This window comes from Cynocephalus volans, chromosome 2 (assembly GCF_027409185.1).
Source record: "Cynocephalus volans isolate mCynVol1 chromosome 2, mCynVol1.pri, whole genome shotgun sequence".
Lineage (NCBI taxonomy): Eukaryota > Metazoa > Chordata > Mammalia > Dermoptera > Cynocephalidae > Cynocephalus > Cynocephalus volans.
In genome coordinates, this window is record NC_084461.1 from 125583677 (window position 1) to 125607500 (window position 23824).

Sequence of the window (23824 nt, forward strand, 5' to 3'; positions counted from 1 at the left end):
CGTCGTGCTAACAGCACCAAGTTAAGGGTCAAGATCCCCTTACTGGTCATCTTTTTTGAAAAAAAAAAAAAAAAGCGGACACTAATGCAATCTTTTGCTGTTGCCACTGTTGACTTAGCCAACAGTGATCATTAATTTATTACGTGCCATTCATTGTGCTAGATGTTAGATATGGTCCTACCTTCTATAACAGGAAACTAATAGGAGGATATCTTAGCCCATTTGTGCTACTATAACAAAATACCCAAGACTGGGTAATTTATAAGCAACAGAAATTTATTTGTCACAGTTCTGGAGGCTGGAAGCTCAAGATCAAGGTGCCAGCAGGTTTGGTGTTTGATGAGGGTTGCTCTCTGCTTCTGAGATGGTGCTTTGAAAGCTGAATCCTCCAGAGGGGACAAATGCTATGTTCTCACACAGCAGAAGGGAAGGGCAAAAAGGGCCAAAGACAGTGTGAAGCCTCTTTTATAAGGGCCTTAATTCCATTCAAGAAGGAGATACCCTCATGACCTAATCACCCACTGAAGGCCCCACCTCTCAATATTGTTGTGTTGGGGATTAAGATTCAACATGAATTTGAGGGGACACAAACATTCAAACCACAGCAAAGGAGATGAGCTGCTAAACAACCAGTGACAACACAGCACAGTACATGAAATGACAGATAAATAATAATACTAGGACTTACCACATGCCAGGCATTCTTGGAAGGTCATTACTTATTTTACTTAATCTTCAAAACATTCTTATGAGGCAGGTATTATTATTTTCTCCCTCCTTTTGATGCAGAGACTGAAGTGCAGAAGTAACCTTCCCAAGGCCACCCAGCTGTTGGAGGTGATGAGAAGCCAGGCAGCCTAGCCTGGGTGCCAGAGGGGCACCTGACCAGACTGGGGCACAGTGGAAAAGATGGCTAAGCTGGCCTCGAAGGTCAAGTAGGCCAAGAAGGCCAAGTAGGAGGGAGCAGGGGTGCAGGGGATTCCAGGCAGAGGGAACAGCATGTGGAAGCTTCCCTTTGCTGTGGAAGTTTCAGAGCTTGACCTGGTTTCCTTTGTCTTTAAAATGGGGTCACGCTTAGTAGTAATAATCATTGTGAAGATGGAACAAATATATGTAATATGTGAAGTGCCTTACACAGTGCCACAGCATATGAATGCTCAGTAAATTCATTCATTTGTTCATGCATTAATTCATTCAACACATTTTTATTAAACACCTACTATGAGCTGGGCACTGTCGTGGGAACTGGGAATACAATGGAGAACAAGACAAACTCCTTGCCCTCAGGAAGCTTACATTCTAGTGGACAAGACAAAATGAACAAGTAAGCGAAAAATGTATATGTAATATAAGAGCAGGTAGTGGTAAAATATAAAATAGGCTAAGGGGCGGGGGAAGGTTAAAGGTAAATTATTTTGGACAGGGAGGTTAGATAAGGCCCCTGAGGAGATGACAATTAAACAGAGACCGAATTAAGTGAGGAGGTGAACCACGCAGAGATTGGGCAAAGAGCTTTCCAGGCCAAGGGATCAGCAAATACAAAGGCCCTGAGACAGATCAGGGTGCTTGGTGTGATGGCAGGACCTCAGGGAGGGCCACGTGGCAGGGAGGACACATGAGTAAGAGGAAGAGCTGGAGGAGATACAGTCAGGGACAGATCACATGGAGCCTCACCAACCACTATGAGGACATTAGATACTGTTTATCTAAAGTCCCCACTGGGGGTGGGGGTGTGGGTGTTGTTAGATCAGAGACGTGACTTCTAATTTGGGGCTAGATATTGGGTATGGTTCCTGCCTTCCAATAGCACCCAATCTCACAGGAAGAGATGACAGTTAAACACCTAGTTACCACACAGCATGGTAACTGATAGGAAAGACAAACCGTAATACGAGGACTTTCCATATGCCAGGCACTCTTCAAAGGCCATCACTTACCTTACTGCATTTAATCTTCACAGCTGCCTCATGAAGAAGGTACCATTACTCTCTCCCTTGTTCAGATGCAGAGACTGGAGTACAGAGCAGTAAAGTAACCTGCCCAAGGCCACCCTGCTGGTAAATGCTCACAGTAAATTCCCTCTGGCGGCTGTGCAGAGCCGTAACTATAGGGACTACAGAGGCAGCAGGGAGACCTGTTAGGAATGACCCAGAAGAGATAGAGGATGGCAGGTGGCCTGGAGGATGGTGGTACCAATGGAGGTGGAGAGAATAGACCAGATTTGGGATATAGTTGAATGTATCCTTTAATCTTCAATATGATTTTGCTGTGGGATCCGGTTAGGGTGGGAAATAAGTAGAGAAGCCAAGAATAAGCCCAAGATTTTTGGCCTGAGCAACTGGATAAATTAAATCTTTACTTCAATATATGTATGTAGACAGGAAAGCTGTAGGAAAAGCAGGTTGGATGAAAAAGTGGAGACTTTGGCTTGTTAAAAACATGTAAAAATATGTGTTGACTGAGCAGATGAAACTGGCCGCCCTTCTCACACGCTTTTATTGTAGTTGAGGGGCATGTGCAGTTAAGATGGTTGAAAAGTGCTTTCTAGTCAAGTCCTTTTCACACCTTCTCCTGGGTTGCAGAGAGGCCCATAGCTGTGTGACCTTCTCACTTTGTTTTTACACCTTTAACTTTGTTTTGGCAGCTTTGACCTGCAGAGAGCAGCTGCGACTCAACTTGTACTCCTGGGTCAAGGGGAGCCTTCCTGCCTTGAACTCTTTCCCTGGTGCCCCCACCACCCGCGCTGCTCCCCTGCCACCCCTAAGCATTTCTTTGTATGTAGATGATGGTGCTGGCAGCCCCTGGGGAAGGCGGAGGTGGGTTGGGGGCTGGGAAGTGTGAAGTTGTCAGAGGAAGGCTGACCGCCCTGATTCAGTGAGCTGAGGTGCAGTTAGGAAGGGAAACAGCGGCAGCAGGGGGATCTCTATCGGAGCCATTTGTCTGCTGCCCCCTCCCCTTGGAGGGCTGCTCAGGGAGAGTCTTTAGCTCTGATCCGCTTCATCCCCACCAAGATCTGGGCAGTGGACCTCCTTTTATGGTGTATGTGTGTGTGTGCGCACATGGAGGCCTGCTAGGGAAGACCATTTCTTTATGCTGAGGCTCAGACCACAAATTTCTGGCTGAGTTTCGGCTCAAACAACCCTTGCTCAGAGGCCTTCCCTGACCACTACCTGTGTCACTCTCCACCTTGTCACCTGATCTAATTTCCCTGTAGCCCGTTCCACTCTCTAAAATTATCCTGAACAGTTATTTCTTCCGTAGTTCCGTCTGCTTCCTTCCTTCCAGAATGCAGGTGCCACCGTGATGGGCTCACTCCTCACACAGCCTGAGCCCAGGCTAGCGCCTGGCACATCCTAGGCCTTTAGTCAATGCCGGTTGCCCCACTCTGAGCAGCCGAGCCCTTGGGAAAGGCCAGTCAGCAGGAGCTGCCTTCGCTTTTGGATCTCTGCTGTAAGAGCACCTCAAGTCGATATTTTCCTTTTTGGACTGTGGAACCTGTTACCCTCTATGAGCCAGCAGTGGAGGCTCTGGGTTAAACATTCAGCCCAATTCCCAGTATAAGACCTGGGCAGTGGAGCTTTATCAGCCCTATACCAGTTTTCCCCTCTGGAACTTCTCAGCTCTTCCCCAGCTCTCCGTCTGTCTCTCTCTAGATCTGTGCTCTCCCCTTGCCCCCTCTCCACCTCCCGTCTCCTTGTGGTTCTCTCTCCTCCTGTCTGCTCTGTTTCTAGCTCCCTCTGCTCCTCTCCGTTCTCGGTCTTCTTTCATTTATTGAGGTCTTACCTCATGGTAAATGCTGTACACACAGACTCTTGCTGACCCCTGACAATTGTCCCCATTTTTCAGATGGGGAAATGGAGGCTCAGGGAGACCCTGAGACTTGTCTGTTCACACAGCCAGTGCGTGGCCCAGCTGAAATTTGAACCCTGGTCCTCTGTTGCTTAAACTCTATGCTGAGCCATGGTTCTTGCAGAAACAAATGATGTCGTGAGGAAATGATGATCTCAGGTCTGCCGCTCCAACAGGCTTCTTAGCAGCACGAAGGAGGAGTAGGATGGTGACGAGGTTGGGCAGGCTGAGAGGGTGTCTGGATGGGTGCACCTGTGAGACAGCACCGTGCAGTCACTCCCCTTGCATGCTCTGCTTCTTTGAATCCTGCCCCATGAGAGAAGTGGGTAGAGCCTTTGGTCTCAGTGTAGGTGCTGCCTGCAGGCCATTTGGTTTATTTGTGATCCCAAGGTCATAGAAACTTGGGATGTCAGAGCTAGAAGGGAGAGACATCTACAAACTGCCTCCACCAGGTCATCTGTGACAGAAGCCTAACTCCAGCAGTTCCTTTTTGGGAAAGAAGTGGTAAAGAGGACAGGAATAAAACTGTCTTCTTATTCACCTAACAGAATACAAGCTCTCCAGACTTTAACATGGGGGTGGAAGGGCCAACGTGAGTCAACCTGAACCCTGATCTCCTGGACTGCATTTTCAAGTAAAGTTTGGGGCAGCCTTGGATATATCTATTCCCTAGCTCACCTGGCACGCAGTTATTGTCAGAGAACAGAAGAAAAAATGCTTCTAATGCATTACGCTACTGGCCTCACCCACTGAGTGGGCTGGTAACCGTTATTTCCAAGGCTGGCTTATTCATGCCACTGAAGCTAGGAGAGGCAGGATGGAGACAGACTCCAACAAATGAGTTATTTATATCCACATCCCAGACCTCAAAAGGAAAATTCCCATACTTAGACATTCCTAGATGGCCTGTGACACAGGGTATTTAAAGTAACAATGGGCCAAATTCTTGCTCACATTTTTGGCAGGGCTCCAGTCTGAAAGTCCATAAGAGAAAGAGATTTGTTGGGCTGTGTAGCATTGGGGGTGGGGGAGTGGACTGTTTCTAATTTGGGACCTATTTAAGATCTGATTTCCCCCCTCCTTCCTGGAATTACAAGGAAAACATGATTTTGATTTTAGAGACAACGATCCATGTGATCTACTTTAGAAGATTTTAGGAGTTGTAGCTCTGTGCCCCCTCTCCTTTGAGAAAAAGGGTGTTGTTAAATAAAATAATGGGATACACTTTGAAAAACCTTAGAACCCCTCCTGCATTTCCTCTACCTGGGGGTGGAAAATAGCTGCTACCTATGGGCAGCCTAGTAGCCAAATCCTGTGAATGCTGCAGACAAGTGTAGAGCTGGATATGGCTCTCTACAAAAGTCACTGACCCATTTAAGACATGACTTGGTGACAGTAGTTCCAAGGAAAATCTCAGAAAGGGTTGAAAATGGTGACTTACTGTACTTATACGGTTGAGGTTATAGTCAAGGTGATTTTCCCCCCACTAATTTTATTGAGGTATGATTGGCATATAAAAACCTGTATGTATTTAATATGTACAACTTGAGAAGTTAAGAAAACTTCTTAAGGTCCTTTCCGACCTTATATTTCTAAACACCAGTCTTCTAAAGAAGTAGAAAATCTACCAGCTCTATCAGTTAGGTTGCCTTTAACTGTAAGTCACAAGGATTATAGAGCTCAAACTGGTGGCTTACATTGTAAGAAAAATTTATTCCATTATATAAGAAGAAGTCTCCAGGTATTCAGGATTGGCTAATTAGGCAGCTCTACAAAATCAAAAAAGGACCCACGTTCTTCCCCTCTTTTCTCTCTGCCATCCAGGTTCTAGCCTTTATCCTCAGACTAGCTTCCTTCATGGTCCGAAGAAGGCTGCAGTTCCAGTGGCATAAAAAGACACTACACAGGTGTTCATTTCTTTGCTTCTGATTTAAAGGATGAAGAAATTTTCCCAGAAGTCCCCCAGCAGATTTTCCCTCACATCCCATTGGCCAGCTCTGCATCACATCCCTGCATGAACCAATCACTAGCAAGGGAAACAGGGCCAGCTAAGATTTGATTAGACTCATCCTGGTTTAACCCTGGAGCAAACTTGGGGCCATAATAAAAAATGGGGGATGAATATCAACCAAGGTATCTGCCATGGTAGCTATGAGAGCAAAAATTTGGAAGCAAGGTACATGTCTATGGATGGCGGATGTGTTTGTTCATAAAAGAAAAACAATATTGATAACCAATGTGCCAGGGAATGTTTAGAACCTGCAGATATAGCAGTGAATAAAAGTGCTGGCCGGTTAACTTGGGTGGTTAAAACACTATGTTAAAACACCAAGGTCAAGGGTTTGGATCCCTGTACCAGCCAGCCGCCAAAAATAAATAAATAAATAAATAAATAGAACTGCCCTTAAAGTGGGAAGAATATATAGTAAATAAAATAAATGAACACATGTGCATATAATTGCAAAGTGAGATAAGCACAGAGAAGGAAAAGATGGGGACTACAACAGAAAATACCAGGGCAGCCCAGGAAGTCCTCTCCAAAGAGGCAACACTCTAAGCTGGAAGCTGGAGGGTAAGGAGTGAGCCATGCATAAAAGGAGGGGAGGAGTATGGAGTATTCCCAGCAGAAGCAAGAGCCAATGCAAGGTCTTGGAAGCAGGAAGGGGCTTCTTAGCATGCTGAGAGCCAGAGGAGGTGTGAGAGGCGGGCGCAAGATGAGAGTGGGAGAGGTGGGCAGGACCAGACTAGGCAGGTTCTTGTGGACTTTGGTAAAGAGCTTGACTTTCATCCTCTTTTTTTTTTTTTTTTTTTTTAAAGATGACCAGTAAGGGGATCTTAACCCCTGACTTGGTGTTGTCAGCACGACGCTCTCCCAAGTGAGCTAACTGGCCATCCTTACATAGGGATCCAAACCCATGGCCTTGGTGTTATCAGCACCACACTCTCCCAAGTGAGCCATGGACCGGCCCTAAGAGCTTGACTTTCATTCTAAGTTCAATGGGAAGAAACCAAAGTGGTTTTCTAAAAATTATTTATTTTAAAAACCTTTTATTTTTAAATAATTTTAGATTTACAGAATAGTTGCAAAGATAGTACAGAGAATTCTTCTATGTTTTTCATCTACCTTCCCCTAATGTTAATATCTCACATAACCACATTTTCAAAATAAGCAATTAACATTGGCACAGTGCTATCTAGACTTTATTCAGATTTCACCAGTTTTTCCACTAAATGGCCTTTTTCTGTTCCAGGATCCAGTCTAGGATACCATGTTACTTACATTTAGTCATCATAACTTTCCCAGTGTGTGACAATTTCTCAGTTTTTCGTTGTTTTGCAGGACCTTGACACTTTTGGAGAGTACTGGTCTGGTATTTTGTAGAATGTCCCTCAATTTGGGTTTGTCTGTTGTTTTCTCATGATTACACTAAAGTTATGAATTTCTCATAAGGTTATGAAGTTTTCTGGAGGAATACCAGAGGTGAAGTGTCCTCATCACATGACATCAGTGGGTATATGATAACGTGACACATTACCTTGATTACTTGATTATGGTGACATCTGCCAGGCTTCACCGTAAAATTGCTATTTTTCCCTTTCCATACTCTATTCTTTGGAAGAGTCATTAAGTTCTGCTCACATGTAAGGGAAGGGAGAAACTGGAGGGTTTTAAGAAGAGCAGTGACAAGAAAGGATTGGGTAAATAATTGAAGGTCATTGTGGAATACTCCAGGTTGTGCAGACCTGGAGCTGACAGCCTGGTCAAAGCTGTATATTTTGAAGACAATAAATAGCCTTTTATCTTTCCTCCTGTTTATTTTCTTGGTTATCTTTAAGGTGGACCCTATACCAGCTAGGATTTTGCCCTAACTCAAAGATGTACCACTTAGCAGATCTTCTGGGGAGAGAGGCGTTTCCTATGCCCTTCAGTGGCATCCTGTCCTGTGTCCCCCACAAATTCCCCACCGCCCCCCCATGCACACTTAGGGGCCTGACAAGGCTCCTGTTTTTTGATCACTGGTCTCCTTGAACAAGACAAGCAGAGGGTGTGGCTAGTGTGGTCCAGGTGAGGTTTGTGGCTGGGTGTGAGAGCAGAACACATCACAAGGAAAGGTAGAAAGAGGAGATGGTAAGTCTGTAAAATGAAATACGAGTACAATACCAGCTATTAAAAAGGATAATGTGGGGCCGGCCCGTGGCTCACTTGGGAGAGTGCGGTGCTGATAACACCAAGGCCCCGGGTTCGGATCCCATATACGGATGGCCGGTTCGCTCACTGGCTGAGCGTGGTGCTGACAACACCAAATCAAGGGTTAAGATCCCCTTACCGGTCATCTTTAAAAAAAAAAAAAAAAAAAAAAAAAAGGATAATGTGGAGCTAGAGAGATATGGAAGAATGTCCATGTGTTTCGTTAAGTGGAAAAGCATTTTGTGGAACAGCTTGGTGCAGCGTGATCCCATGCACAGTTTTCAAGATCGGAGGATGATGACTAGCACATGGCAGACACTCACTATTTGCTAAATGAATGAATGGTATATACAAAAATGTTCAATTGAAGCTGGGAATATGGTGGGAGTTTCATTTTTCCTGTTGTTTTCAATTTTGCAATAGTCATGTTATTTTTTAAAAAGTAATTTGACTTTTAAAAACATTTTTTAGTGCTTGCTTCAGCAGCACATATGCTAAAATTGGAATGATACAGAGATTAGCATGGCCTCTGTGCACGGATGACAGGCAAATTTGCGCAGCGTCCATATTAAATAAATAAATAAGTGAACATTAAAAACAAAACAAAACAAAACTAAGCACCACTTTGATACTTCCTCCTTAAGCTGATCAATAATAATTCTTATGCTGGTCTGGTCCAGGTAGTGAATGATCAGTACCAAATCTTAATAAATGTTTCTGGAACCAGATGGTATAAATTCCTAAACTGGCCTCCTTTTTTGCTCCTTGTGGGTGTTCTGTCACAGGCGAGTGGCAAAGGGAACTGAGAAACGGGAATTGCAGACTCAGTGTTGCTGAACTGCTGGCCCCGAAGGCCTTCACAGTCCATGAATGATGCTACAGCAATGCAGTCATGGCTTCCGCCTCAGGCCTCTGCTCCCGCACACCCACCACTGTCCCACAAGTGGCTGGCCAGAAGACATCTGCTGAGGCCTCTTCCCAGTGCTCATGGCTGGGCACTTGGGTAGGAAAGCAGGGGTTCTGTAGTCAGGCCTGTGCGACCTCAGGCATATGGCTTCTAGAGTCTCAGTTTCTCCATCTGTAAAATGGGGGTGATAAAAGTACTGTACTAATAGAGTGTGAGGATTAAAGGAAATAATGGATAAAAAGCACTTTGTTGGTTCACATTGTGCCTGGCACCCTGCACATGGTAAATACTCAAATGTCAGTCATATGATGTGGAAGCCAGTGCTAATATTCATATCATTATGATTATGTCGTGAAAATGCTACATCCTATCACATGGCTGGTTTTAGGACAGAAATAAAGTCTAAGACTACGGGCCGGCCCGTGGCTCACTCGGGAGAGTGCGGTGCTGATAACACCAAGGCCCCGGGTTCGGATCCCATATACGGATGGCCGGTTCGCTCACTGGCTGAGCGTGGTGCTGACAACACCAAGTTAAGGGTTAAGATCCCCTTACCGGTCATCTTTAAAAAAAAAAAAAAAAAAAAAAAAAAATAGTCTAAGACTACTTGTCCAACTCTCTTTGACTCTCCTCTCAGTATATCACTACTTAATTAATTAATACATGTAACAAATATTTATTGAATGCCACTCATATGCTAGATGCTGTGCTGGAAGCTTCCCAACAATATTGAGATACTGATGCCCCAGACTCTCAGGGCAGTGGGTGGGCCTGGGGAGAACAGAGCCTCTGGATGTTGGATTAGCACTGGAAGCAACCTTGTTGGTTTCTCTCAGTGGACAATCCAAATACCATGTTATGTGCACTGTGAAGAAGGGCAGGAAGCACTGCGGTCATGAACAAGAGGCCAAGCTTCCTGCCCTCATAGGGCTTATCCTGTAGTGGGGAACAGACAGGCTATAAGCAAGTAAACAAATCATCAAATCACTGCATATTGTAAGCAATAGCAGGAAGGAACCAAATGGAGAACAGAAAGAGTCAGGGTGAGACAAAGTGGGGAGATTACTGAGACATCATTCAGGTTGATGTCATTTGTGGAGAATTTTTTGTAGGAGACACTACAGATGGGTTCATAGATACCTAAAAACAACAATTTTCTAAAGACGGAAACCTGGCTCCTATTCTTGGCTTTGCAACTAAGCCTCTGCGTGACCTTGGGCAGGCCACTCTTCTGCTCTCAGTCTCACGTCCCCATCTATACAACGGAGATGGGTGGATTGAACCAGTGATGCTGAACATTGGGGGAGACCACATACCCTTTTGAGAATCTGGAAAGTGTCACTCAGACAAAAAGCACAAACACACTGAAATTTATCTACAATGTCAAAGGGTTCACAGACACTCCTCTCCCTCCCCACATACATACGCACTAAACTAAGAACCACTCGTCACTATGACCTAAAGTCCTTTCTGGGATTATGACTCTGGTACTGAGTGACATGACTGTAGGAAGCCCCCAGATGAGTGCTGGGACATCATGATGTTTTGGGTTAAACTGCCCAAGGAGGCCAATCAAACTTGACAACCGCCAGTACCAAGAGCGGAGAGCCAGGCAGGCAATATGAATGAGAGAAGCAGGCCAGGCATAAGGAATGTCAAGGTGTAAACATGATGATTGATGGCAATTGGCCCTCAGCCCAGGGCAATTGGGCAGTTAAAGGGCCAGGGTGCTGCAGCATAGTGGAGGGCCATGCCTGGTTTGGAATGGGCAGCTGTCTTTCAGCTCCAGCCAATCTCTGCTATAGGGAATGGGAGCCCAGAGGGGCCAGTTCTTTTTACTTTGCAAGAAAAGTTTTTAGATCTGGGTTTGGAAACTTCTTAATTTTCATTTAAAGTTTTTAAGAACACTGTGGGCAGTTTGTGATTTGCAGCCTACATAGCCCAGACTTCCAGGTTGAAGATGGAGAAACTGAAGCTCCAAGGACTGGAGGGACAAGCTCCTCTATTCTCTGCTCTCCCATCTTTAAGATGTTGTTATCAGTTCTGGGCTGGGTGCTATGTACAGTCACTCTGCAACCCTCCATTATTAAAAGGGCAGTCACTCTCCCCAAATCACAGCTAGTGAGGCTGGCAGAGTGGTGGACCCAGGAGACCACAAGTCTCTGTGCTCTTCACCACATTTTCCTGAGGAGTGGCCTGTGGAAACAACAGCCACTTCTCAGAGAGACCAAGACCCTGGCTATGCCCACTCTGGGAACTGGCCCTGCCTGAATGGATGCTAATTCTCTAACCTGATTAGACACTGATGTCTCAGAGTGCTTTAGTAAAGCACTGACTGGGGCACTGCCTGAGAAATGGTCAAGGGGGAGCCAGGGAGGGTTGGGTGGAGCACTGCTTGTAATGTGGGGGCACCCAACCCCTCCCCCGGCTGCTTTGGCTCTCTGTCCTAACCCATCCATCTGCTCCAAAGAGGAATGTGCCTTTGCTCCTTGAAGTGCAGGAGTGGAATGTGCTTTTCGCCCTCTGTATACACATCTCTATCCACCCACCCATGACTTTCTGAATTATCTGAAGCAACTTACAGTTCTTTCTCACCCCTGTAAGATTCTTGCCCCTTCCCCAAACACCACCGCTGGCCATCACAGCTCAAATAATTCCTCTTTCTATTGCAGAGGAAATCAGGAAGGCCGGCTAAGAGCAATGTCAGGAGAGTTGGTGGCAATGTGGTACAGTAATTCAGGATCCTTCCTGAGATCAATTTGAGGATGGGGCCTTAATATTTTATACAGGGTGTTGTGTGGTTCAGTGGTCAGACCTGGGTTCAAGTCCCACCTAGATTACAGTCTATGTAATCTTGATTAAAACAAACTACCTACTCTACTGACTTCTGCAGAAGCACAAATGGGAAGGAAGCCTCTTTCTGGGGACAGGAAGGCATCCCACTGGAAGTGACAGTTGGGTTAGGTCTGTAAGGGTAAGGCCCTAATGTGCAATGCACTAGCTTTGGAGACAGATCCTCTGGGTTAAAATCCCAGGTCTACCAGCTGTGTAGTCTTGGTCAAATGACAACCTCCCTGAGCCTTGGTTTTCTCATCTGTAAAATGAGGCCGATTATATCAATCTAATTTTACTGTTTTCAAGATTGTAAATGACATGCAGCATCTATGCTCAGAAGTGATAATTATTGTAATTATTATTTCTTAAGGCCACTTGGCTTCTGTTACCCTGAGGGCTTACTAGAAGCAACAGGTTTGCAGGAATCCCAACTGATTCCAATGAGAACATTATCTAGAGCTCCACTATCTTGCTGTGGATCGTAGGTTTTTTTTGTTCAGGGTCCTAAGCCTGGTCCATGCCAGTGAGAGGGAAGGCAGTCAAGCAAAGTTTACTTGAATCTCTTGAGGTACAGGGAAGGGGAAAGTCCAAGGGAGGAGAAGGTGGGAGAGGAAGGGATCAGGGAGGGTTCCAAACCTTGCAACAGTTAAACGTTAATATAGGCGTCTGCATAGGAAGTGTCTTCTAATGACAGAAGGAATCAAGGGAGTTTTTCAATCATCTCCTGCTTAACACATAGGGACATATTCATAATTATCCCTTGCCTTGGGCCTTGAGGCCCAGGTGGGCTCCAGAAGGCCTGTGCTCCTGCCAGACAAGAGTCCTTAAAGAACATCATGTAGACAATTGGAATGCCATTTATCATGCAAAACACAATAAAACCCCGAGCTCTCTTCCTGTCTCAAAGACCCATAAATTATGAAAATTATACCTGCCCCAGGCCATGGACATATTGTTTTATTAAAGTTCCGATGAATAAACTTAAGGCTCTTAAAAATGTCCTCTCGGCTTTCATCTGGCACACACCTCCAGCATGCAGTTCGTGTGATGAGTTCACTAACACACTTTAGAAAGTTGAGCTGACTTCAAGTTGCAGGTTCAACAGGCAGGAGAAGCGGAGTGAGCTGGGGCCTCCTGGCCAGATGACAAGTTGTCCCCAGAGCTGCCCCCCATTCCAGACAGTTCCATTTTTGTGGGCTGAGCACCAGGCTTGGTGTCTTCGTGGGAGATGCAGAGTTATGGATGTGGAGAGGGTTGAATTCTGCTTCTTCCCCCTTATCTTTAAATTCAACTACTGGGAGCCTTTTATCTACTCCATCCTGTGCTTCTTCCTTCTTCCCCAAACCAAGTTGCTAAATTCTTTAGTTTTTCTGTTATTTCCTTCTACCCCTCAGTCATGTATTAGGCGTTATGACAACATCCCTGCACCTCAGTTTCTATATCTCTAAAGAGGAAAATAACAATAGTATCTGCCATGCATTTTCTTATCTGCCAGTACCTGGCGAAAAGAAACCCTTCAATACATGCTAACCATTTTTATTGCCCCAATGCCATTTCATAACTGGGAACCAGGAGGAACAGAAACAGACGAGAGGCACCAAGTGGAACTTTTTCTCTGGACGCTGTATCCCCAAGAGCATCTGGGTGGGTGAGACCTTAAGCACTCAAAACCCTACGTAGGTTTTTGTTGTTTTAAATCTCGACACTAGAAACGATTCAAGTAAAACCAAGAGCTGGCTGGCCTGTCCCACATCCCCACCCATGAGGAAACCCAAGACTGAATCAAAGTGTGGTATGCACTATTGGGACTGAGCCAATTAAAAAGACAATCATCCCTCAGTGCCAGTTAACTTACCTGTCAGTGAAGGAAGACTTACAGCACTAATTGATCTTTGTCTATCCTGAAGAAATGGGACAGGCCACATGGTCTGGCAACAGAGACAGAGGCCAGAGCCTGCCTTTATTCTGAAAGTTGTGGAGTAGACAAGACCATGTTGAAGAACATCCTTTGTGTCTTCTTGGGCAGTAACCAGGGATCCTTGGCATGTGCTTAGAGGTCTCTACTAGAAACTCAAGGCTTGGATCTCACAAAAGACCCTAAGAGGCCATAATTGGTGACCCCCAGAAAAACCAAGGACTGGACCCAGAGCTCCTGATCTCTCCCTCCACCGTTGCCCTCTGCCTCCGTCCCCACCCACCTCCCCACCCACCGTTGTTGGTCATCTCCTCCCACTTATTGGTTAACAGGAAAAAAAACCCTAATTAATTTCTTTTCTTTCAGAAAACAAGAGGCACATGTTCACATGTCCAAAATAAAGCCCAACTTTGTGATTGGCATACGAAAGGTAATGAAAAAGTTCCTACAGCTATGTAACCTGAGAAGTGGCTGGGTTTCAATGTACTGGTGGGGATGGGGGGACAAGACAATCAGACAGAAGGTACATTCGAAGGACAAAGACAAGTCATTAAATGGATAGTAGGCTTTAAAAGGCAAAGAAACTGATTTTGTGCAATATTCTCCAATCCAGTGAAAATAAGAAAATCACGAAGGGCTTTTCTGTTTGGCTTCTTGAAGCATGTGTGTGAAAACCTGTTTGGGGGGCAACAGGGTATAAAGGGAGAGGAGCTGCAGAATTTTGGGCAAATGGACAGGTCAGATTGCTGTCCATCTATGTTACAAATATACCCAGTGTAGAGACAGCTTGCCCACTAAAGAGGATTTAGCAGCACCTGGCAGTATTCTATTCAGCTTCATAATGACTTGACACCTCCTTCCAGTGGTCCTAAGTTTTTAAGTTCATCCTAGTAGCAGAACAGGGACTGCCCTGGCCCAGGAAGCCCTTCTCTCCCTGCCCCTTTGGTATGCATTTCCATTTAGTGCAGTGACTGAGTGTTCTTTGATGAACTTGGGACCCCGCTGGGTGAAGATTCAGGGAAGTGAACACACAAACACGAGAAACGGCAGTCCTATATATATTTAACAATATATATTTATATATATTTTCTAGATCAGTACATTCAGTTTTTAACTTGTTTTTTTCTTCACAAACAGAAGAACTCTTACAATAGTAGACTTTCTAAAATAAATACTATTAAAATAGAGCTTCAAAATAAATATTCTATACAGGGGAAACCTTCTGCGGTAACTTTTGTGATGGGGTGAGAGGGCTACAGTGAAGGGGGAAAATGAAGGGGGAATGTGTTGGGGTGGGAGCCTTGAACAGGAAACCCAAACCATGGGACAGTGAGAAGAGAAAGCAAGATAAGATACCGCACGCAGTTACCCACAGCAAAAAATGGCAACGCAACATTTGTCACCGACTGTCACAGTAAGCAGAGAGGGTATGAAAACGCTTACCAAAGGCATGGACCAGAAGGGAGATGAAGCTTGCAGACGCCCTAGTGAGTGTGTGGCACAGAGCTGCACTGCCTGCACCCCATCAGACACCTCCTGGGCCAGCACAAAGGAGAATGTGATGCTTCAACATCTGGGTTCTGGTCCAGACCAACACGTCTCATGTGTGCAAGCCTGGACAAGTCATTATCTAGCTGAGTCTCAGTGTACAATCGGGATCCATGCAGAATCCATAACACTGAAAACACCAGCCATGTCACATAAAGGTCTTCCATCTGTGTCAGCTGTGAAGGGACCACACCAACAGAAGGGATTGGTCTCCACCCCTTTCAGCTGGGTACTCTGAGGAGTCTTGCTTGGGCTTTGCTATCCTAGACCCAGTTCCCAGGGTGCTCACTGGAGGGCTGGCCTCCACAAACCCACTCTTGGGTGGAAGGAACAGCCTAGGAGCCCCCTAGAATTAATGTCCCGAACCCAGGCTTGGTCCCCCAACCCCAGTTCCAGGCAGAACCACTACCCATCCCAGGTTTAATGGAAGTGAGAACCAGCTGGCACTTTTCAAAAAAAGGTCAAGACGAGGTATAATCCAGCCAAGCAAGACAGCAGCAGCTACAGAAATGTGTCATGTTTCTGAGTGCTTGGTCCCTCAGTGGCCCTTGACTGGCTCTGGTGGTAAGGGATGGGGAAGGTCCACCAGCAAGACAGCCCTTTCCTCTCTTTTTTTTTGCCAAGAAGCTGAGAAAACCAAGGCTCAGGGACTGCTAAACAACAGAGCTGGGAGCACCAAGAATGCTTCCTTCACTCCTTCCCTTTTTACCAATGAGCACAGACAGGGACCCGAGGTGGATTCAAGGCAGAGTTCTGCAGACATCCATCAGCAGTGAAACGCAAACCAAAAAGAACAAGCCAAAATGGGGAGGGGGAAAAAAGAAAAAAGCAAACCAAAACCCAGAAAAATCCATGTTTACAACTATGTACACAAAAAGTCAGAGTTCAAGAGGCCATTTGCCAGGAAACAGGGTCTATGTCGGTAGAGGATCAGTGTGGGATGGGGGTGTGTGTGTGTGCATGTGTGTGCATACACAGCTTGCTTGTGTAAATCAATTCTCCACAGAATGGGTGTTGTATACCACCAAGATCACCAAAGTGCAACTTGCTACCGGGTCAAGTTTCCTGTCCAGCCATTTTGAGGGAAGGGCCCTGGGAAAAGTTCCCAGGCCTCACGAAAGGAAAGAGTGCACATGCGTGCTATCATTTGGGGGGGGGCCACCTCTGCACACCTCATCAGAGGAAAGGAAATATCTCCAGTCCCTTCAGTACAGTTCTGATACATTCAATTAGTATAAGTGGTTGGGTGAATGTGTCTTTTCCTACCATTCCTCAGATCCGTGCAAGAACACCCATCGCAACTGTGGCAAGGGTAGCTACATGAATCAGCCTTAGAAAACGGGAAGATGCAGTATTTCACATTTGCCTTTTACAAGCTAGCAAATGTTACATAAATAAAGCTGAAAATAAAAAGACCCTCCCTTCCTCCAATCAATAAATATCTGTGGTTACAATTAACTTATTCTAAATCATAGGGTGTTACTACTAGTCTTCAAGAAGGAAAAAAAGTCCTTGAGTAGCATTGGGTGCATGCCAATCACAGCTACCAGCCTCCTTGCCTCCTTCCTGGAGGCAGTTCTGTTCCTAAAGAACAACTGGAAATGCTACAGACGCTCTGCCTAATGTGCTCCCAATGTCACCTGGGGTAGCTCTTCTGACCCAGGTCACATCCTCTCATTAGAGGGGGAACAAAATACCATACGAAGCAAAAACCCCACGCAAAAGCTGGGGAGGAAGGACCAGACGCACTACAGCTTTTGCATGCAACAAGTACCTACCCACTGGACGTGCTGCACTTTGAGTCCTTTAGCACCTTGAGACAAAGAGTTGCTCATCTCTGGGGGCTGTTGGAGGGGGGTGGCTGTGCGCAAAAGCAGGGCTCAACCCCAGTAGCCCCTGGAGAATCTTCCCCCACCCTCTTTTCGAGCTCTTCTGATTCCCCCATTGGGGCTTCCTAACACTAAAATAGACTCTTTTTTCATCATCTCTCTATTTACATTAAAGATACAGACACATCACTGTACACAAAAGGCTATGACAGCAAGCAGCAGAATCAGAAGAGAAGAAACCCAAACCCAGCTCGGCTCAACTGTCATTCTGCCAATGGGAGGCACTGCCTCTCTTCTTTGCTGTGAAAATCCTCTTCTCGGTGGGGAGAGAAATTTGTGTTCCTTGAGGTTGCTCACCCCCAGATTTTGAAATCAGCCCTTCCTGGGGGTGGTCCAAAAGGAAGCAAGTTGTTTTATTATTATTTTTTAAAACACCGTTAGCATCTGGTTTAATTATTCTATAAAACATAATGACTGGATCCAGAGACCACAGCCTCAGACTCATTGGCAAAATGATATTTGGTCTCGCCTTTGCCACCCCGGCTTTCTCTACCCATAAAGTTTCTGGAAAGGATCTGAGTAGAGAACTCAGGACACATAGCAGGCGGGCGAGTCTGTGACTCGGTAAGAACCGAAGGACGGTATGGTGAGTAGAACACCCCCAAGAGTTAGTGATGAAGCTGGCAGGGAGAGGTGCACTGTGCAGTGGCTCCTAAATCCATCCTGTGGCTCCGGGGAAGCAGGAGGAGGAACGAGGCTTGGACTCACTGGCCATGCTCTGCTCTCAGTGGGCTCCCACGTATATACAATAGGGATTGCTAGGGGGTTCTGCACCTTCCCAAGGATGTCGAGGGCAAACTGGGGTGGAGTGAGAGGGGGAAGGAGAAGAAGGCATACAAGTCAAGACTCCAAGGGTCTTCTGCAAAGGTTCCCTGGCACTCAGTTAACAATCCCTCCCAGGCAGTCAGCTCCTGTGAGAGCCAAAGACAATGGGAAACAGGGACGGGGGAGGAGGGGCTGGGAAGGCATTCAAGCAGCTGCGGCTTCTGAGTATGTGTCCACATCTGTGTTCTGTCTTCTGAAAAAGAAAAATCTCCCCCAAAACCACACCCTGCCCCACCACTGTCTGTTTGACACAAAATTGCAGGATCCTAAAAAAAAACCCCAAAGTGCTTCTTCATTCTTTTTGGGGAATAGAATGTAGGTGGTGGTGATCTCTGCCGAGGAGCGGACAGATTAGCAAGGGCAGCCTCATGAGGCTCAAACCTCTGGCCTTGCTGCAGTCTTCTCAGATGTTAAAGGGAACCAAGTTTCCGGGGGTAGTGCTGGGGCTTCGACCCAAAACGTCAGAAAGGCTTGTCGGGTCTGCTGGCTTTGGCGTCCCCGCTGGCTGCCTTGCAGATGACGCTGTTCGTGTGCTTGCAGCGGCAACCAGGGCGGCGCAGGCGGTCGTAGCCACGCTGGGCCAGCTTCACACAGCCGGTAGCAGGTAGGTAGCAGAGGAGGCAGGGCAGCACCAGGGAGAGGGCGCCCATGAACGACCAGCGGGCGCAGCAGTTTGAGCGGGAGCAGGAGCAGGGATGGTCTGCGCAGGAGCCCTCATCGTCCTCATTGGTGCAGTGGTAGAAGATGCCCTGCACCAGGCACATGCATGTGCCATAGTTGACCAGGGTCTGGGCTGAGCACAGGCACTCCTGGTTGCAGACCCAGCAGGAGGGCAACGTCCGGGGGGACGCACACTCTTTGCATTTACACTTCCCACAAGCCTCACACAGCAAGAAGTGCTTGTCCAGTTCTGGTGGGACTGCAGGGCCCTTGAGGTCCAGCGGTTTGCAGTGGACCACCTTGGGCTGGATGCGTACAGCCCTCGGTGAGGCCTGCTCAGCCACGGGTGGTGGTGCCATGTGGTCTAAGAGCCTCTGATCGGAGGATGTGCTGCTGCTGCTGCTCACAGAGCTGGGGCGCCCGCTGAAGGAGATCCAGTGGTGGGTGACATCCTGTTCACAGCGGGCAGGTGTTGGTGCCAACTCCGGAGCCCCACCCCGGGTCCGCTTAGGGCCGCTGGGGGGGGCCAGGCCAGGGTTGTCTATGTAGTCGTTCTCCACGTGGCTGGTCTTCATCTGGTCAATAGGTAGGATGGTGAGTGGGTGTTGGAGCCGGCTGTGGGGCATCCGGCTGTCAAGAAGGGGCTGGACCATGACTGAGCTGGGAGTCAAGGGGACGCTCTGTGGGATCGGGGGCTCCATGGGGCTGGAGATCCTGGACTGCGCCAAGAAACAGGCTTCTAGGGGCCCTGGTGGGGTTGGGGAAAAGGAAGAGAGAATGGATTCCAGGCATCAGTATGTGGCCTGTCAACATCCCACCCCCCCATCAGGTCCTTTGGAACCCAGTTGAAAAGGGAACTAAATTCCCTCAGTGGACTTTCCAGCATCTCCTAGGGCTTAAATGATTACTAATGACAACAACAATAATAATAATAGTCAATAGTAAAAATAACATTTATTGAGCACTTACTAGGTACCATCATAAGCACCCATAATGTATTAAGTCATTGACTCTTCACAATAAACCCTAAAAAAGGTAACTACAGTTGAGCATCCTAACTCTGAAAATGTGAAATTCAAAATGCTCCAAAATCTGAAAGTTACTGAGCAATGACTCAACGACACTGAAAGGAAATGCTCTCATTGGAGCATTTTGGGTTTTGTATTTGGGATGCTCAACCAGTACATATTTCGAAATAAAAAATCCAAAACACTTCTGGTCCCAAGCATTTTGGATAAGAGATATCAACTATTATCTCCCTTTTCTAGTTACAGAAAATTAATGTTCCAAGTAACTTGTCCAAAGTCACACAAAACTATCAGTAGGACCAGGACTCAAACCTGGGCAGTCTGAGTTTATTCTCATAATCACTGTAAAACATGTTCCTTATTTAAGAAATATATAGCTCAATGGTTATAAAACACAGGGTCTGCAATCAGACCTAAGCTCAAATTCTCACCTTAGCCTAGCAGTGTTGCTGTGAATGAGTTCTTTAATTTCTATGCCTTCAGCCTTAGTTTTGTCATCTGTGAAATAGGTTTTTGTGAGAATTAAATGAGAAAATGCATATCCAGTGCCCAGCATATTGCCTGACATATAGCGTGTACTCACCAATTTCACTATCTCAGAGAATAACAGTTTAGATTTTCTGAGCACTTGTAAGAGCCAAGCGTTGTGCTGGGTGCTGAGGACAATATGGTGAACATGACAGACAGCCCCTATGTGCTCCCATAGATAAACAAAAGCCTTTATTTCAGTTATTTACAAGAGAAGGAAAGGCTGTATCTGATGCCTGCACATCCAGGATATTAACTTATTACTAGGGCTTCTAAGAGCAGTAAACTACAGTGGCTACTAATCCCTTGGTAGGTGAGCTTCTGACAACTCAGATGGGAAATCCTCTTGAGGGGCACTCACATCACCCATTTCCAAGTGCTGAGCTGAACATTCAGCCTAAATGCTATTTACTAGAATAGCTAAGCCAACCCTGGATCAGTTTCTAATTTCACCGAGAGAGTGCAATTTTAAGTTGGAATTCAGCCAGAGATTCAACTGCAGTGCCTGACATGGAACCCCAGGAAGTCACTTAAATCAAAGAGCGGAAACGGCTTGGTTCAAATTTAGAAAGTGCACATTGTTTTCTATTAGAAGTGCCATTTCCTTGCCTGCTGACCTTTACATTTGGAATTCGACTGGAGATCAATTTAAAGAAATAGCAGCAGAAGGCCAAGACCTCTGGCTCAAGGGAACAAAATTTGGAATCCAAGGGAAAGATTAGACTCTGGGAAGATTCCACCCCAATCTTAAGAACCCTGGGGGATTGAGAAGGGGGGAGGGTAGAAGGGAAAGATAAGTCTTAAAAAATATCAGATTAAAGTGTTATGGGGTGAGGTTTTGCTAAATGCTTTTGTAAGATGCTAATGATGGTCTAGTTAGGAAATATGACCCTGCTCCCCCTCTGCTGTTAGGTTCACCTTGCCTCAAAGGTAGCCTGGAGAAGGGGATGTGGACAGGTTTCCACTTCAAGTTAACCCCAAACCCCTCTGGACTCAGGACACAATTGGTCCATCCCAATACTCTAATCACAGGAGAATGACACCTGGCCCTTGGGACTCATCCATACTTATAAATGTCTATAGTAAAGAGTGGGAGGAAAAAGACACTCCTAAGGCAACTCAGTATTACATAACTTTCCCTACTTTGAGACAACAGTTTGATTAGAAATAGTTAAAATTGTTGAGGAAGAAGAGCTTCCATAGATGTTTCCAGACTGTCTAAAGTAAAGAGGTAGCTCTAGATGAAAAGTTCATGTAGGAGATATAAAGGGGGTTATCCACAGGGCTCTCCTCTGTATATCATTTAAACTGCTAAATGCAAAAAGCATCAAGTCTTTTCTACAAGGTTCAGTGCTCAGTCAACTGAGATTTCCCATTCACACAGGGCATCAGCTATTGGCTTTGCTCCAACGGTGCTGCCTTCTTAAAACATGGTGCTATTTCTTTATGCACTTTACTTTTCCAGTCTTGAAGAAAATCTAACTAGTGGTAGTGCCTGCTCCCATGTTCTCTTTAGATGAACCAAAGGATCACCTTCAAATGGGAGACCTCCTGGTGGCAGAGTTTGCCTTCAACATCTGGCAGATCTTCTATCAAAGCAGCCTCCCATGGGAATGCTGTGGTCAGGGCTGGAAAGAGGGAGAGCAAGTAAGCATCTATGGAGTTTTTCCAAGGATCAAGCAGGAGGAACTCCAGGGAAGGCTACCTCAGCCTGCCCACTTTTTCTGAGTAGGGGTTCCAAGACTTTACTTCTAGAATAAATGACTTTGGAGTCACAGACCAGGGCTAGGAGGCTCAGGTCCCAGACCTCGGGACTCTTCCTTGAGGAAAAGGTGTGACTTGGCATAAGAATGGAAATGCAACGGATAAGGCTCTAGGAGCTAGAGAAGAACCACAGCCAGAACCCCCACCCCTGGACAAAGAAAACGTGATTCCCTTATTCTAGAACCTGGGTCAGGAATACTCTGGGTCCTGCCAACAAAATGCCTGTGGCAGTTCAAAGATTATATTGCCCCATGCAGTGGGTTTTTGTTTCTCAGGACCAGTTTTGGGACTGGTCATGTTGTAGGAAAAAGTAAATGCACTTCCCTCCCCCCTCCCCCCAAGCAGATTATCCACTCTTTCCCCAATTCAATTACTGGGGTTCTTTAAAAGCTGCTACATTTTTTTGCTGATTAAGCAAAAGTCAAGGGCAATGCTCCGGGATTTTAATAGGCCCTGGAATCAGAACGTAGATTAGATTCCCCAGTTCATGGAAAAGTCCCACTAGGAAGCCATGGCGGGAGCAGCCACTGCAGGTGATGGGGATGTTGGCATTAGCAGCCTCCCATCCCCCTCCAGAAGCAGCTGTCAACATCTGGGTCTGCAGTTGAGGCCAGACCTGGGAGTGGGAGCGGGAGCTTGGCCCACAATGATTCAGCTCTCTTGGGAAGGCTCCAGCAGGGCTATTCTAAAATGCATCTTCCCTATCATAGCCCTGATGTAGGATTCCTTCCGGCCACCAGCTCAGCAAAAACCAATGGCTGGCTCACAGTTCCACTGCTCAAACTTTCTTAGGCCTTTAGGCCTCACACACCCATTAGCAGGGACCCTCCACAGGAGGGCCTTTTAAGAGCCTCTGCTGAATTTATTTGGCTGACAAAGAAAAACAACTTCCTGAGCTGCCTGCTTGATAACCCCATAACCCCTCAACACAGCTAATTGATGTCACACACACACACACACACACACACACACACACACACACACACACACACACACACACACACACACACACACACACACACACACACACACACACAAAAACAAACCCAACTCTCAGTTGGTATAGAAGATCAATCTTGACTCACTGGGTCACACCCACCCTCCGGTCTGAGCAACACTGAGAATCTTAAGTGCAGTTTAATATGTATTCTGCTTCCCCTGCAAGGAAGGAAGAGATTTACAATACAAATAGGAGAGAGAAGGCTTGCCTCATTTAGGCTGTTTGGAAGAGACTGATGGCCAATTTGGAAGACTCTGGACAGAGAAACAAAGCCAGCACTCCACTTAGCCAAAGAAGTACCTTTATCAAGTTTTAGGTAACAGTCTTATGGATTAGCATGAGGGAAGGGAACTTTTACCTCTACTCAACCTTCTAATAATAAATAATAATTATGGAAGCAGCTGATATTTATGAAATATTCCCTGGGGCCAGGCTCTGTGCTAAGCCCTCAATGATTTATTTTCTCATTTAATCCTCACCATCACCTTTGGAGGAGAGTACCCATTCTGCAGAGGAAGAAATGTAAGCACAAAAGGTCACAGAGCCAGCAAGTGATCAGGGCAGGACTCAAACCCAGACTATAACCTTCACCATGTGGCCCTGACTTACAATGACTTGCAGAAACTCTCCATCACCTCTGGATATTCATGGAGAAGTATGAAAGCGCCAATCACTTTCATAGCCATGAACTCCTCCAGCCTCTCCAGTCTGCCACCAGCCCTCAGGAACCTTATCAGGAAATCCTGGGATTCAGTAACCTAGCCAGCAGGGAAATGAAGCCAGAGGGGGCTTACATCAGGATGGAACCCCATTAGGGGAATTTTCAGTGTGGAGAGTGGGGGCAGAATGGGGGGTTTGTAATCTGTGTTATTCAAGAAAGGCACAGA

The 23824-nt window shown here is 46.2% G+C and overlaps 1 protein-coding gene and 1 non-coding gene across 2 annotated transcripts in view; one reads left to right on the forward strand and one right to left on the reverse strand.

The window, feature by feature from the left end:
* Positions 1 to 8508: 8508 nt before the first annotated feature.
* On the forward strand, positions 8509 to 8612 carry LOC134371329 (U6 spliceosomal RNA). Its single transcript, XR_010022766.1, has one exon. It is a non-coding gene; the product is annotated as a U6 spliceosomal RNA (small nuclear RNA).
* A 6209-nt stretch (positions 8613 to 14821) lies between these two features.
* Positions 14822 to 23824, reverse strand: part of SPRY4 (sprouty RTK signaling antagonist 4) — a 14340-nt gene continuing 5337 nt past the window's right edge. The window contains exon 2 of the mRNA XM_063086399.1: positions 14822 to 19365. Within this exon, the coding sequence (XP_062942469.1) occupies positions 18419 to 19318 (900 nt within the window). The 5' untranslated portion in view covers positions 19319 to 19365 and the 3' untranslated portion in view covers positions 14822 to 18418. The remainder of the gene's footprint in view (positions 19366 to 23824) is intronic.